Raw genomic sequence first — 13,930 nt, forward strand, 5'->3', positions numbered from 1 at the left:
CTGTCTCCTTTCTTTGCCTGATGAAGGTTAATATTCAGCACCTCCACCCCCCCCCAGCAAATAGCATTATAGAGTGAGAGATTCAGGTTATGTTCAAGCTCCACTCCAAATCAGAGATTTGAGTGTTGTTTCAAATTTTTATTTATTTATGTAGTTTATGTGTAAGTGCTTTGTCTGCACGTATGCCTGCATGTCAGAAGAGGGCATCAGACCCATTCTAGATGGTAGTGAGCTGCCATGTGATTGCTGGGCATTGAATTCAGGTCCTCTGGAAGAGCAGCCAGAGCTATTAACCATGGAGCCATCTCTCCAGCCCCAAATCAATGATTTGAAACCTACTCAGATGATTTCAATATGCAACTAGGGCTGAGAACCACTGACCTAGAGGCTTAGGTTTTTAAAAAATCATTTTTGCCTGACATGGAAAATATTATTTTAAAGTAAACACAAAACACCATTTTGTTACATTGGCAAATTTTAATTAAATCAAAGAGGAATTTAAAATTTAAATATCTTGTGGAAATTCCACACTCTAAGAGTCATCAACACTGAGTGTTTCTAGGTGATTAAAAGGATGAGGGAAACTGGAAGATTTTGCTGGCAGTTAAGTCTGGTAAGGCTGAATTTAACTTCATTGAACTAAGGAAGGACTTAGAGTTGCTTCTCTGGGGACCCAGATACTCCAAAGAATTAGAAGTAGATTCCATTTCAGGCAGAAATAAAATACTCAAGTAGGTATGTATTTGCAAGTACATTCTTCCCATACAGTTTTGGCTGTTGAGGAGCAGACTGAAACAAGTACTGAGCCAACATTTATTAACTCTCATTATGGATTAAGCACATTATGATATTTTAAAAGGACAAAATATGTCTTTAACTGTGGGAACCAAAGCAAATGCTATTATAGCTAGTCACTTTTTGAGAGTCAACAAACAACACTGCTGTAGACAAATGTTTTATTATAGGTCCAATTATTCAATGTCAGGATTAGTATATCAGATATATTGAGACAAATAGATAATGTTTATATATTTCATCTTAGAAATGGTCTTCAACATTGATCCTTAAGAGTTGTCTGACTAGGGAAGTAGTATGTATAACTAACCCCTTTTCTACTGGTATACTTAATGAAAGTATAGAACACCTGAAAGGCAATCTAAATTTGTTTCTGTGGGACACTAAATATTAAAGTCTTCAGGCATTTTTAATAACAAACGTCAAAATTATAATCTACTAGATTATATCAGTCAGAAGAGCAGACTTTGGTTTCAGTTTCAGCAAGGCACAGCTTGACCTTTTGACTCCCTATTTTCTTACCTGAATTATGAGACAAAATCCTGTCATCTAAGCATTAAATGAAATACAATATTTTTTATTTATTACTGTAATACTTCAAAACCTTAGGGTTCAAGTGCATAGTTTCCTTCTGCCCTGTCTATGCAAATTACAGTTATTTCCACAATGAAACCCAACCAGAGAAGAAAAATGGCAAGAACTAAAGATACTACTTTGTTTAGTTCTGACAACCACACGGAATGGGTGTTCTTATGTCTATTGTTTAGGTGGGTAAATTGGAGCTTTGTAAGGATGAATGATTTGTCCAACGAAGGCCACGTTAGAGATAGTAAATTGTGATCTATATTTTAATCAATGACTCCAAAATATATGCTTTTTCTAGTATATGATACTTTTTTTGGAACCAAATGGGCTACAATGTAAAATACAGACTTTTTAATAGATATGACTAAGATGTGAACTTTTATCTGTTATTTGGTTTCCTACAAATACAAGTTCTTCATATTAACTGTCATCCTCATCTATCATGCTAGGCTTCACAAACAGAAGTTATAAACTGTATTTACTATGGATATGCTCGTCCTTATACAAGTGTGCTGTTTGATGGCAGTGCTGGGTTAAATGCCGTCTGAGTATATATCAGAAGATAGGAGTAAGCACACTCACAGATGCCTTCTTTAGCTGTTCATAGAAAGGGTTTTCATTCCTTGATCTTCCAAATGTACAGTGGTGGAATTTGGTCATAACTACAGGGAATATCATTAGTGCCAGTCTCTAGTCCTAGTGTCCATTTTGGTTTCTGGTATATTTCCACTTTTCTGGAAGGATAGCCAGTCTTTGAGGATGAAATGCTATACTTTCTAATTAGCATTTGGCTTTACCTTCCTGTGTTTGTCTTCTAGTGGAAGACTGAGAAAGACATGTAGAACTCAAAGATGGTCTTTTATTTCAAGATTGCTACAAAGACATTTATATGTATTATATAAATAGATGCTTATATTTGTACATACTATTTTTATCTCTGCCATCAGTTAGGAAAGTATATTTATGAGAACTGTAAAGATAATGAATTAAAACTGGAAACAAGTAGCACAATTCTATGTTAGATTTTACAAAGCACTTTCCTCATATATAAATGTATTCAGTTACTGTTGCATTCATCAGTATTGTGTTAATTTTAATTCTAGATGGCTGAGTAGTAAAGTAGTTAAAAATTACTCAGTATCACAAAGCCAGGTCCAGCAAATTCAGATGTTTAAGTGTAGGTCTTGCAACCCTTGAACTTCTATTTCAAAGGTCTCCTCTCCCCCAATATACACTTAGAAGTAGAGTGTGGTAATAAAGAACACAAAAAATAGGCTTTGAGGGCAAGTGTCACTGGGTTTATTGCCATTTATTAGTATGTGCATGAGAAATTGACTATCATTTGAACGTTCATTTACACACACCTATAGTAAGGAATTATTCTACCTCTCAGAACTATTCAAGGTTAACAAGATTATGTGTATAGCTATTGAGCAGTTTGTGTGGTTCCCATAATCTCAGTAAACAACATCACTGTTTACAAGCTCACAAGCATGAACAGTGCCATAGTGAGTAGACTGTTGTATCCTTACGTTTTCCCTTCCTGCTTAGGATAGGGAGGATTTTTTTTTCTGGATATTAGACAGGTAGGGCACAACACTTTTCAGAACAATGGACTAAGTATAGAAATAACTAATCTTTATTTAGTAGAAGGAAAAGGAGGTGTTGTGTTGTATATGAGCTGAAGTTTGTGACAAGCTGAAATTTAGGAACAAAAGCATAGGAAAAGTGAAGGAAAATCATGTAGTCAAGGTGGCAGTTATTAAAAGCTTATAAATCTTGCTGTAATATCTATGTGACAAAACAGAAATGACCACAAACAGGAAATACCATCAGTCTCAGCCTCATCCCTAGTGTGAGTCCCCGGACTGTTTGTACTTCTCTGAGACAATGGTAAGAGAGGCAATACGGTGATTTTTCACACAGCTTAATTTGTCCAGTTCAAATACCTGCTTTTTGACATTTCAGTTTTTTTCTAATGTTAAGATATTCTTTTATTTTGGAATGTAATATTAATAAATGGTTGTTAGATTTTTTTAAAGAAAGATCTTTACTAGTAAAAATAAAATGGCATATATATGTCTGTTCTTTTCATTGACTTTTATTTCAAATCCCCCAAAGCCTAGAAATCACAGAATGGTTAATCTTCAAGTTTTCTTATAGCTTTGGAAACTTAATCTTCTAGATGTTAAGAGAAAACCATTAGACTATTTAGTAGAAAACCTAACATAGTATTTCAAAGGAGACATTGTGAACTTTAGTTTTAATTGTCAACTTGAAGTCATCTAGCATCAATTGGGAAGAGTGCCTCAAAGAGGGGTTTCTAGAAGAGCTTGTCCATGGGTTTGCCTGTGGAGGTTGTCTTATGTTAATTGATGTGGGAAGAGCCAGCCTAACAGTAGGCAGCAGCATTCCCTGGGTTCTCTGAGACTAGAGAAATCAGTCTTAGCAGTAAGATTACATTCATCCCTTCTCTCACTGTTCTTGAATGTGGATGTGATATGACTTTTCAGTTCCTACTGCCTTACCTTCTCGGTTATGATGGACTGTAAGTTGGTGTTATGAACTAAAATATACCTTTAAATCCCCAAGATGCTTTTTGTCCAGGTATGTTGTCACTGCAACAGAAATAAAAGTAGGATGGGAATCTGCATTAGCTTCTAATAGTTGATAGTTTTATTGTTGTTATTCTGTAGGGAATTGTAATCTAAGATAGAAAAGACATGGAGATTGTTGTCACCCAGCACAGAGAAATATGCTAGAAGCATCGGCATAATATATAGATTAGCAAAGAACTATCTATAGCATGTAATTTAGGGGCAAATGAGAGGCAAGACAAAAGCCATGCTAGCAAGAGAGATTATATACAAAAAGTAGCTCTGGAAGTTTGAACCAAGATAGATCAGAGTCCCCCAAATCATATCATCATGGAGCCAGCGGAAGCTATCTGGAACTCTTTAAAATGTTATCAAATTGATTTCTTTCCCCTGAAGTCTTGAGGCTGGCTATAACTATTGAATTTCAGTGGATAGGCTAGAGATGGTGTCCATCAGCAGTTAAATAAGTGTGTTTGGTTGGTTTTGATTTTACTACTACATACATGTTTTATATAAACATTAAACATCAAATACTAGTTAAAATAACGAGGGAACCAAAGTATTACATAACAATAAACAGTAAAATTGCAAAAACTCACAATTTAGCAGATTCTCAATATATCCAATATACCTTAGTTGAATGAATATCTTTGAAAGATATATTAATTATAGCCATCTAATTGCTAAGTTGTTTATTTCATTGAAATGATTTTCCAATGGTCTTAATTAATGTAGCTTCCAAAGTTCATTTACTTGTGAGCCAAAGGGTGTTTTAATCTTTGGAAAACTTAGCTTCCTGTTAGGAAGATATAGTATATTTTAATTCTGAATTTAGTAAATGAACTAACAGCTTTTCAAAAAAAGTACTTCCTGAAGGAGATAACCAAGAAAGTGCTAATAACTATGAAAACAAATCAGTGAACAGATATTCAAAATACAATTACCGTGGCAAAGTTCTTGAGAGCAGCATATGATGACAGTGTGTTGAGCAGCTTTGACTTACTATTACTGTATGTTCTGAGTATGTCTTGAGTGCTCACTAAGTGTCTGAGTCTGGGGATACAGAGAAGTCTTTGATCACCAGGCCATTACCATTTCTAGGAGGTGTCAGTACTCTTCAAAAGTACAGTAGTTTGTACTGGATCTTGTGCCTGTTGCATCCTAAACCTGGGAGCATAAGTACATCTTTAGGACATAGGGATATTAGGAAATTGAAGGAAGCAGGTGTTCAGACTAGAGCCAGCATTTAACTCATATTATAACCCATCTCTATGTGATCTGATCTGTGGCTTCTCTGTTAGCTTCATTCTATGTAGTCATACCTTTAGAGGGTTCTCATAGAACTTCCCAGTTCAAGGCAGCATAACCTCCACATTTTCTGGTTGCTTAGATTGGCAGAGAATCCTCAGGAAATGTTAGCTAAAGGTGATCTGATGGAGGAGTTAATTTCATTGGTTAATAAAGAAACTGCCTTGGCCCATTTGATAGGCCAGCCCTTAGGTGGGTGGAGTGTCTTTGGTGCTCAACATTCTCTCGGGAACAGATCAGTGTTGCCAGGAGCAATTGTGTCTCACTACCACGAAACTCTGAGTTAGATTAAAGGTCATTTTCCACAGCTCTTTGAAGAGGTTGAAGATTATCTATCTATATTGAATATAATCTCTATGTATCTAAAGAACCTGATTAGTCTAATTATAAATGACAAACTTGGATGACTATTGATCTATATAATTCTCAATACCTATCTAACTTAAAGACTAAGACAATGAACAACTGTGCAACAAATGAGGACAATATGACCTCCAAATATAAACAGTGTACAAATATACAATGCAATATGGTAAATATATATCAATACATAATCAATATATAAGTATCTTAATCAGAGGTAGAAATGTACACTGAATATGGTAAATTTATACTATATATATATCAATACATAAAAAATGTTTTAAACAGAGGCAGAAGCATGCATGCATACAATAGTCAATATAATTTAACTTTGTATTAATATACAAGAATCAATACCAATATATTTGTCTAAAAATAGTAACTCACAATTACAAATCTGTTATCCCATCATCCAGTTCTATCTAGATGTGTTAGTACCTTCTGGTTGAAGGAAGGAAAATAGTTTGTTATTATAGAGTTTGCTGAGCTCTGATACTGCCCACTGTGGATCCACCTTGGGCAGGTGGGTAGGTGGCGTGGGTGGTGTGGGTAGTGTGTAGTGGGGGATGAACCTGTACTCTGCATTCAAATGTCATCTAGTCTGTTTTATCTGTGAATGCCCTGGGATGTTCCTAGGTACCCATTTTTTCATAAAGTAACTCCCTTTATCTGCCAAGCAGAGGGCTTGTTATATCCCAGAAAGAAGCTGAAAGTAGGGCCAAGGGTGTGCCTGACTCAGATTGTGTCTGAATTTTTTTTTCTTTGTGGTGTTAGCATGGGACTCAGAATAATCTACAGGCTATTGAGGGTGGTAATTCAAAGAGCAGAGGTTTGTAGTGCATTGGACACCCAGGCTGATCTGTGTCTAGGAGTTACAAGGAAGCATGCTCTAATTTTGATCAGGGGTTGGGTTTGCCCCTTTATTGCCCCTTTATTCATCAGACACACTCACCTGAAGGGGGTTGTTGGCAAGGAGAAATTCGAGGGGCATCTTTACTTTTGCAGTGTAATACATCAACCAAGGAGTGGTTCAGATGTATACAGAATACCTTGACTATCCAACTGCAATCCAATGGGTTGCTTGACCTTGCCAAAGTCAACATGTGGAAAGCTCAAAACCCTCTCTCACACATAAGTGACAGGGCCACGAGCATACTGATTCTTTTTGACTCTCCTGATTAGGAAGCACTTCGACCTGGGCATTCTTTCTTCTCTCCCCCACCTTAGTCTCCTATTCCACTTTTCAGGAGAAATGACATTTCTTTTCTTGGGAGGCTCAGAGGTCTGCACACCTAGGCATGGACTCTCTTTTGCTCTCTATGCCTTAGTAAAAATTATGGTCACTGCTACAAGACCCTTTACTACTAACAACCCTTACATTTACTACTTTAACCCCAAAAGGAAGGCACAGAGAGGACAATATGAAAGAAGTAGTCGGGACAGACTGACACTTGGGCGGTGAAGCACCCTCTCCCGGAGGGGAAGTGAAAACAAGACGTCATCTCTTACCCAAGATGGTACCGCAGTGCTATTTCAATCCCACTGGCCGCTTCCTGACCCTAGAGGGTTAAATCAGTAGGGTACAACGACCACCCCTTCCTCCTTTACTCCCCTCCCCCACCACTTACCTTTAAAAAGTTAAAAATGTCTGCAGTCAAATCTCTTAAAGGGGCGGTGCTGGTGAACAGTGCTCTTGGCACGAGTTGCTGAGAAGGCTGGCTAGGGGCGTGAGTTCGCTCCACCAGCACCAAAACACTGAAAAAAAAAATGCGAGCAAGCAAGCAAGAGCGAGCGAGCGAGAGCAAAAGAGAATAGGGGGGGAGAGATGGGAAGGGGGGCGATAGACACACACTTTAGATAAGGACAATTAGTCACCATCGAGACCCAGTAGGGAGAGAAGTTTAAATCAGAGGGATTTAATGAGGGTGATCTGTGCTTTCCCTGAAGCCATGTCCTCCAGCAGCTCCTGCCCCCCCTCGTGCCTAGCCCTGGTGGCTCTCTTTTTGGCTCTGTTGCTCCATCTATCCCTCTCCTTCCAAGCTGGAGACAGGAGACTCTTGCCTGTAGACAGAACTACAGGTTTGAAGGAAAAGACCCTGATTCTACTTGATGTGAGCACCAAGAACCCAGTCAGGACAGTCAATGAGAACTTCCTCTCTCTGCAGCTGGATCCCTCCATCATTCATGATGGCTGGCTCGATTTCTTAAGGTAAGGCAGGGGCTTCGATGAATCATTTAAAAATTTAAGTACCCCCACCCCCATTCTCTTCCTATCCCCTACTCCAAAGGGGGAAGAAAAAGAGGAAGAGAAGAGTAAGAAGGTGGAGGAGGAGGAGGAGAAGAAGAGGAGGAGGTACAGCAGCAGCAGCAGCAGCACCACCACCACCACCACCAGCAACAGCAGCAGCAGCAGCAGCAGAAGCAGCAACAGCAGCAGCTAACCGATCTGTCTTTCAAAGAGAAAAAAAAGGAGGTTTCCCCCTCCTGGAATATTTGCTGTGAGGCTGTAACTAGTGATTGAGAAAAGCAATGTTTTCTATTAAGATGCACATGTTTGCAATGCAGAAGGCATTTCAGAAACTTATCAGTTATGACTGAAAAAATGTTGTGCTTACATATATCCACAATTAGTCTCCCTTTCTGAAAAAGAAACAAGAGGTTCAGGGAAGTTACAAAAGGGAAGATCTGGAACAACAAAGACTCCAGAGGAGTGGCTGTGTGTGTGAGAGAGAGAGAGCAGTGTGCGTGTGTCTGAGTGTTCAGTTGGTTTGCATGAAAGTGGAATTTGCCACGGAAAGATGGTTTCATCAGTTTCCACTCCTAGACAGAAAACGAATTTAAGGAGAGTCTTGAGCGGTGAGCAAGTTGGATTGGAGTTATTTTTTATTTTGTATCCTCCGCTGTCATTACCAGACTTGAGGACTTTGTAAGACACTTTTTATAGATGGAGCCCTTCCCCCTCCGCCCTCTTTGAGTTTTCCTTGGTAACTGCATAGTTTAGTTTTTCTTTACAGTGGGGAAAAAAAAGTCATTGCTCGGGCCGTAGTCTATATCATACGCGACGCATAAAGGTCCTAGAAACTCTCAGGGGAAAGCGTTGGGGGTTTTGAACCCGAACCCAGCAGTAGTGGATTAGCAAACCCGGAGGTTGAGAGTCCCTAGCAGTGTAGTTGGGTTCACCCTTTTCCCCAGTTGTTACTTTTCTGGCAATTGAGCAACCGCGATTCCTTCCCATCAGGGACAGTTGCAGAGAGGGGGTGTTGGAGAAAAAAGAAAAAATACAAAAGAAAAAAGGGAGGAAAAACTTCTGCAATATCGAATATCCCAGTGTTAAGTTTTTGAAAATTCCCTCCAAGTTAGAGACATCGGCTTGGGCTCTTCCAAAGAGCCTGGAGTGCCATTTCAGATCCAGGCTGCGTCCGGCACTTCTTTAGTGAGCATTTTTCACTCATCGAGAAACTCGAGTTGTACTTTTCCGGGTGCACCCGCCCCTTAGCGCTCGGCCTCCAGTCTGCGGACGCAGCAGGTAGCTGTGGGCGCTGCTCTGAGCGCTCCTACAGGTCCTGGTAGCGTAGCCCAAATACCCGGAGGTCGTCGCCGCCAAGGCGGAGGCCGTTTAGGGGTTCCAGAGGGTAGAGTTGTTGGGAGGGCGGGAACAGCGCTGCACTACCGGGTTTCATCCTTGAAAGCTTTTCTGTGCAGCAGAACGCTTCTCTGAATTCATCCAAATGTGTGGTGCAAAAGGGGTTTTCCTAAATGCACGCCCCACTTGCATTGCATTGCTCCAGCTGCCCGGACTCCGAGTTTCCTCTTCCTCCTCCTCCTTAAAAAAATGTCAGCTTGTTCGCGCTAAATATTTGCCTGCTGCAGAAAAATTCTGGAAGGCAGCTTTTCGGGGAAGAAGCCGTGGCGGGGCGCATTTGCACTGGTTGTGCAGGCTTTATCCGGAAGATTGGAAATGCCGCGTTTCCCTGGGGCCACACTTGCGCGGACGTCCCTTCTGCGCTCAGCCGGCCCCCGCGACACCTTAACTGCGCCCACCCTGGAACTCGTTCCTGGAGAGCCCAGCCAAACCTTCGGGTCATCGGAACTCTCAGGGTAGACATGTATCTTCCCCACAAGTATCTGAAAGTGGAATTTCCGTTTGTTTCTGTGCCCTTTGAATCTACCTCCTTTATGATAACTCTTTAACGTCTCCATTTTGATTTGAATTCTCAGAACCTGAACCAGCAAAGCGTTAAAAACAATGTATAGACCCGGGACTCAACAGCTGGGTGCTTCAACATTAAGAGCATCTGCAGGGATGGTTCCCTATTCCTTCCCAGAGTAGCAGTCTTTGGCTTTAAAAAACCTGTCGATGGAAATTCCGAACTTGAATAGAAGCAAATGCTATTATTGTTCTGGTAATAAGAATTCCCCGACACACGAGTTCCAAAATTCGTCAAACCTTTTTTTTTTTTTTTTTTTTAGAAGCAAATGCTATTATTGTTCTGGTAATAAGAATTCCCCGACACACGAGTTCCAAAATTCGTCAAACCTTTTTTTTTTTTTTTTTTTAAACCCAGCGCGCTACCAAACCGCTGCAAGTGGCAAGGAAAAAGAAAGATAAAGCCCAGTTGGGGCTAGGAGTCGTTTGTGTGTGTGTGTGTGTGTGTGTGTGTGTGTGTGTGTCAGGAGGAATGGGAGAATTCTATCTTTCTTAAGATCAGGTTGAATTATTTCAAGTGCCAAAAAGACAGGTTTTTACTGTGATTTATTTATTTATTTTTGCGCGGTAGGGGGGAGGGGGTGACTGGCAGGGCGTCCACTGAAAAGCAAGGATTTATCCTGGGAACCCCTCTGTCTGCCTGAAGATTCGGGAAGCTACTAAGTTACAATGTAATTAGTAGAAACAGAAAATCACTTTTGGCATTAAAAGCAATCCTCTCAACCTTAGGTGCTGTGCCTGGATTTAGAGAAAGTAGGCCAAGTTTCACCTTCTTGGAGGTTACTATGCCCGTGGGGGCAGAGAGGCAACGCGGACTTCAGATTGGAAATTTGGCAACAGTCAGGCCCGCGGTCCGCTCCCTGAGCGTCTGTGCCAGGAGCGCTTTCTTAGTAGTAGCAGAAGCCAGCCAGTTGCGTCTTGCCCCCAAGTCCGCCGCACAAATGCCCCTACCTCAACACAGGGAACAAACACATCTTCAACCCTTTAGAAGGCAGTTCTTAGGGCATCCAGGTGTCGGTGGGAGGGTGCAGCTGTGGCCAGCCGGGGTCAGGAAGAACAGCCCCAGGGAATCCTGAGGCTGAGGGGGAAACCGGGCAGCAGAGCCGGTTCACCGGAGCCGCCCCAGAGCAGCCCGCTGCTTGCTCGGACTGAAAGCTGGAGCGGGCTTTGATAATAAATCTCCCGCCGGGTCTCCTGCAGGGAGTGAGAAGGGGCCTTGCTCCCTGACCGGTGCGTTCTAGCCTTCTCCCGGGATCCTTTCCTCTCTCTCTTTCTCTACCCCTGCAGCTCCAAGCGTCTGGTGACTCTGGCCCGGGGACTCTCGCCCGCCTTTCTGCGCTTCGGGGGCAAAAGGACGGATTTCCTGCAGTTCCAGAACCTGAGAAATCCGGCGAAAAGCCGCGGGGGCCCGGGCCCAGATTACTATCTCAAAAACTATGAGGATGGTGAGAAATTTGGTCCCAATTCTGAGTGGAAATTGGGGGTGTGAACAAGCACTCGGCCGTGTGTGTGTGTGTGTGTGTGTGTGTGTGTGTGTGTGTGTGTGTGTGTGTGTGAGATTTGGAACAGAGCCTGTTTGAAGTTCCCCTGAAAAACTACAGCAGCAGGAGGCTAGGGTTCACTAGGAGTGTGAGACTCCTGAGGTGACTATGCAAAGAGATCTCCCCAGTTGTCCATAGCCTGGCTGTCTGCTTTTGTGCTGGGCGGTAGAGTCTCCAAAGTCCTGGAACCTGTAGGCCATACTTCTTTGGGCCAGGTCTAAGTGTTTTTGTTTTTTGTTTTGTTTTTCCCTTTTGAGAAAATTGAGCCAGGTTCCCAGATTATTGAGGAGCCAGGCAGGCACACTTTATTCCTAAAATTCTAGGAAAACATGTACCTTTTGTCTTATTTCGTCTTTTCCTGGAATGGGAGATAGAGATTTAACCTTTTTTGAAGCCCACTCTAAAATTTAAAGGAATAATACCTCTTAGATTGTTCCACTGTGAGGAAGGTTTCTCCCTTCTTTGGACTGCCTAATCAGTAGTCACATGTTTCTCTCAGTTTAACAGTGGCATTGCAGATGTTAGCTTTTTTTACAGCCACAATCAGATAGATGAGTTAAGGCTTGCAAAGACTTTGAAAGCTCCAAATTCTTGTGTGAGAAGTCAATCATTTTAAATTTAAACAATTTTGGTTTTATTGGAAATGAATGAAAATGATACTTAAAATTTTTCTCTAAAGGTTTGGTGTTAATGTCTATGAAGTTTTCTTTCAGAGATAGGTGGCAATTGTAGCATCTTCAGTTACCGTGTTGTTAAAGTTGGTAGCAGAGGCATTAGTGTCTTTTTCAAGGGCATTCTCTCTCTTTCGTCCCCCCCCCACCCGTGCTGCTGTTCCTTCTCATAGTATTTGTTATTACTGTTGTTGTTATTATCAGCTTTAAGGGACTGGGCACAGGTTTTCAGAGTCCTTGCGATTTTCTTACAACTTCTTAGAAATCATCTGAAAAAGGAGATGTCCTTGTCATTTTGGGGATCCACTGAATGAGACTTTTGGAGGGTATTAGGATCTTTTCCAAGGGTAGGGTGGCTTAGAGTAGACAGAGGGCAAGATTACAGCTTGTTGAGTTTGAAGCATTGCTAAGACTTACTCTTTTGAAACATTTGCCCAAGAGTGAAGGTATTTAAGAATTCATCTCTTCAAAGGTAAAATCATTGCTATAAAATATGAACTGCATGTAGATTCTGTTGTCACTCAGTATGGAAAGGTAAAAGACAATCTGCACAGCATCTCTGGTGGTGGTATGACCCAGGGTCTCATTGCTCTCAGGGTCACTGTCAGTTCCGGCATCAGAAAGAAGAGGGATGTATTGATGATTTTCCTGATGAGATAGTTTTTGTTCAAATTCATTAAAACTTCTTCCTCTTTAGTTTGTGGAAAAACATGTGAAAGCTCAAGAAATTGCTGGGAGGAGAAAAAGAACAGTATATGTTTTAGAAATTGATTTTTTCTTTAAACCTTGAATTTAAAATTCTGTCAACCCTTTACTGAGTATAGTGAATTCTGCTTCAAGTGTAGAATACAATTTATTTCCCTTTATAAAAGGAGGAAGTGGGCATCATGAGGAGAAAAGGAATTGGCAGACAGTTTTTTTCTGTAAAACTTCGCAGAATTAAAAACAAAAACAAAACAACCATCAAACCAGAAGAATAGAAAAGTCTGTTCACTTTCAGACCCTCCTCTACTTCAGAGTTAATATAGCATCATCCCAGATGAACTTTCTCCAACCTAATACTGAACACCTATAGGAATATAGTTTTCATGCCTGAGGGAGAGAGTTCTCCTACCTTTAGTTTTTCTTTTTTTGCCTGCAAATTTCTTCTGACCTTATTTTCCTAAGTATTCTTCAGATATTTACAGTGATACTTGTATATTTTTAAAGACACATACCTTCAAAATAACTTGTCTTTGGCATGGGCACCAACTCCACAGACTACCTGGGTTTAATTCTTTTAAAACCTTCTTTAAAGTCAGCCTTTCCAGACCCTAATCTGTTTTATTGCTCCTAGCTGAACTCCTTCTGATTTATGTCCCCCTGGTAATAGGATGCTATGAACTATATCAGCAGTGGAGGAGAGTAGGAATGTCCTATTCTTGCCCTTTGGTTCTCACATATCCCTAAATCACCCATATTGCCTTTGTTGTTAAATGTTACATTGAAGAATTTAAGACAAAAATATTTTTGGTATAATAACAATTTTACTAACGTCTATTTTCTTGTCACTTTTCATTCAATGATAATTGTAATCATCACAGACATCTCAAAATAATTAGATTCTTTTAGTAAATAGCTCTGCATTACATAGTTGACCATCAAGATACTTATTAAAATATATTCGCTTGACGTTCAGGCCACACCAGTCAGAAGAACAAATGACTTGTCTAGTGGAGAAAGCAGGGCATTGAAATCACTTATTGTGCCAGGCTGGGCTCAACATTTGTGACTAAAATAAAAATCTGTGCAAAATATAAATAAAAATACTATTACCTGAAAAATATTCACTTAAACATGATATTGAATAACAATGTACTCACA

The 13,930-nt window shown here is 40.5% G+C and overlaps 1 protein-coding gene across 3 annotated transcripts in view; it reads left to right on the forward strand.

Annotated features, from left to right (window-relative positions):
• Window positions 1-7,567: 7,567 nt before the first annotated feature.
• The window catches only part of Hpse2 (heparanase 2 (inactive)), a 566,360-nt gene continuing 559,997 nt past the window's right edge, over window positions 7,568-13,930 (forward strand). For all 3 annotated transcript variants that reach the window (XM_050149558.1, XM_050149567.1, XM_050149573.1), the window contains exons 1-2: window positions 7,568-7,857; window positions 11,143-11,300. In XM_050149558.1, coding sequence (XP_050005515.1) covers window positions 7,568-7,857; window positions 11,143-11,300 — 448 coding nt within the window. The remainder of the gene's footprint in view (window positions 7,858-11,142; window positions 11,301-13,930) is intronic.

Source organism: Alexandromys fortis, unplaced genomic scaffold, assembly GCF_014885135.2.
Source record: "Alexandromys fortis isolate MF-2015 unplaced genomic scaffold, M_Fortis_MF-2015_v1.1 scaffold_16, whole genome shotgun sequence".
Taxonomy (NCBI): Eukaryota; Metazoa; Chordata; class Mammalia; order Rodentia; family Cricetidae; genus Alexandromys; species Alexandromys fortis.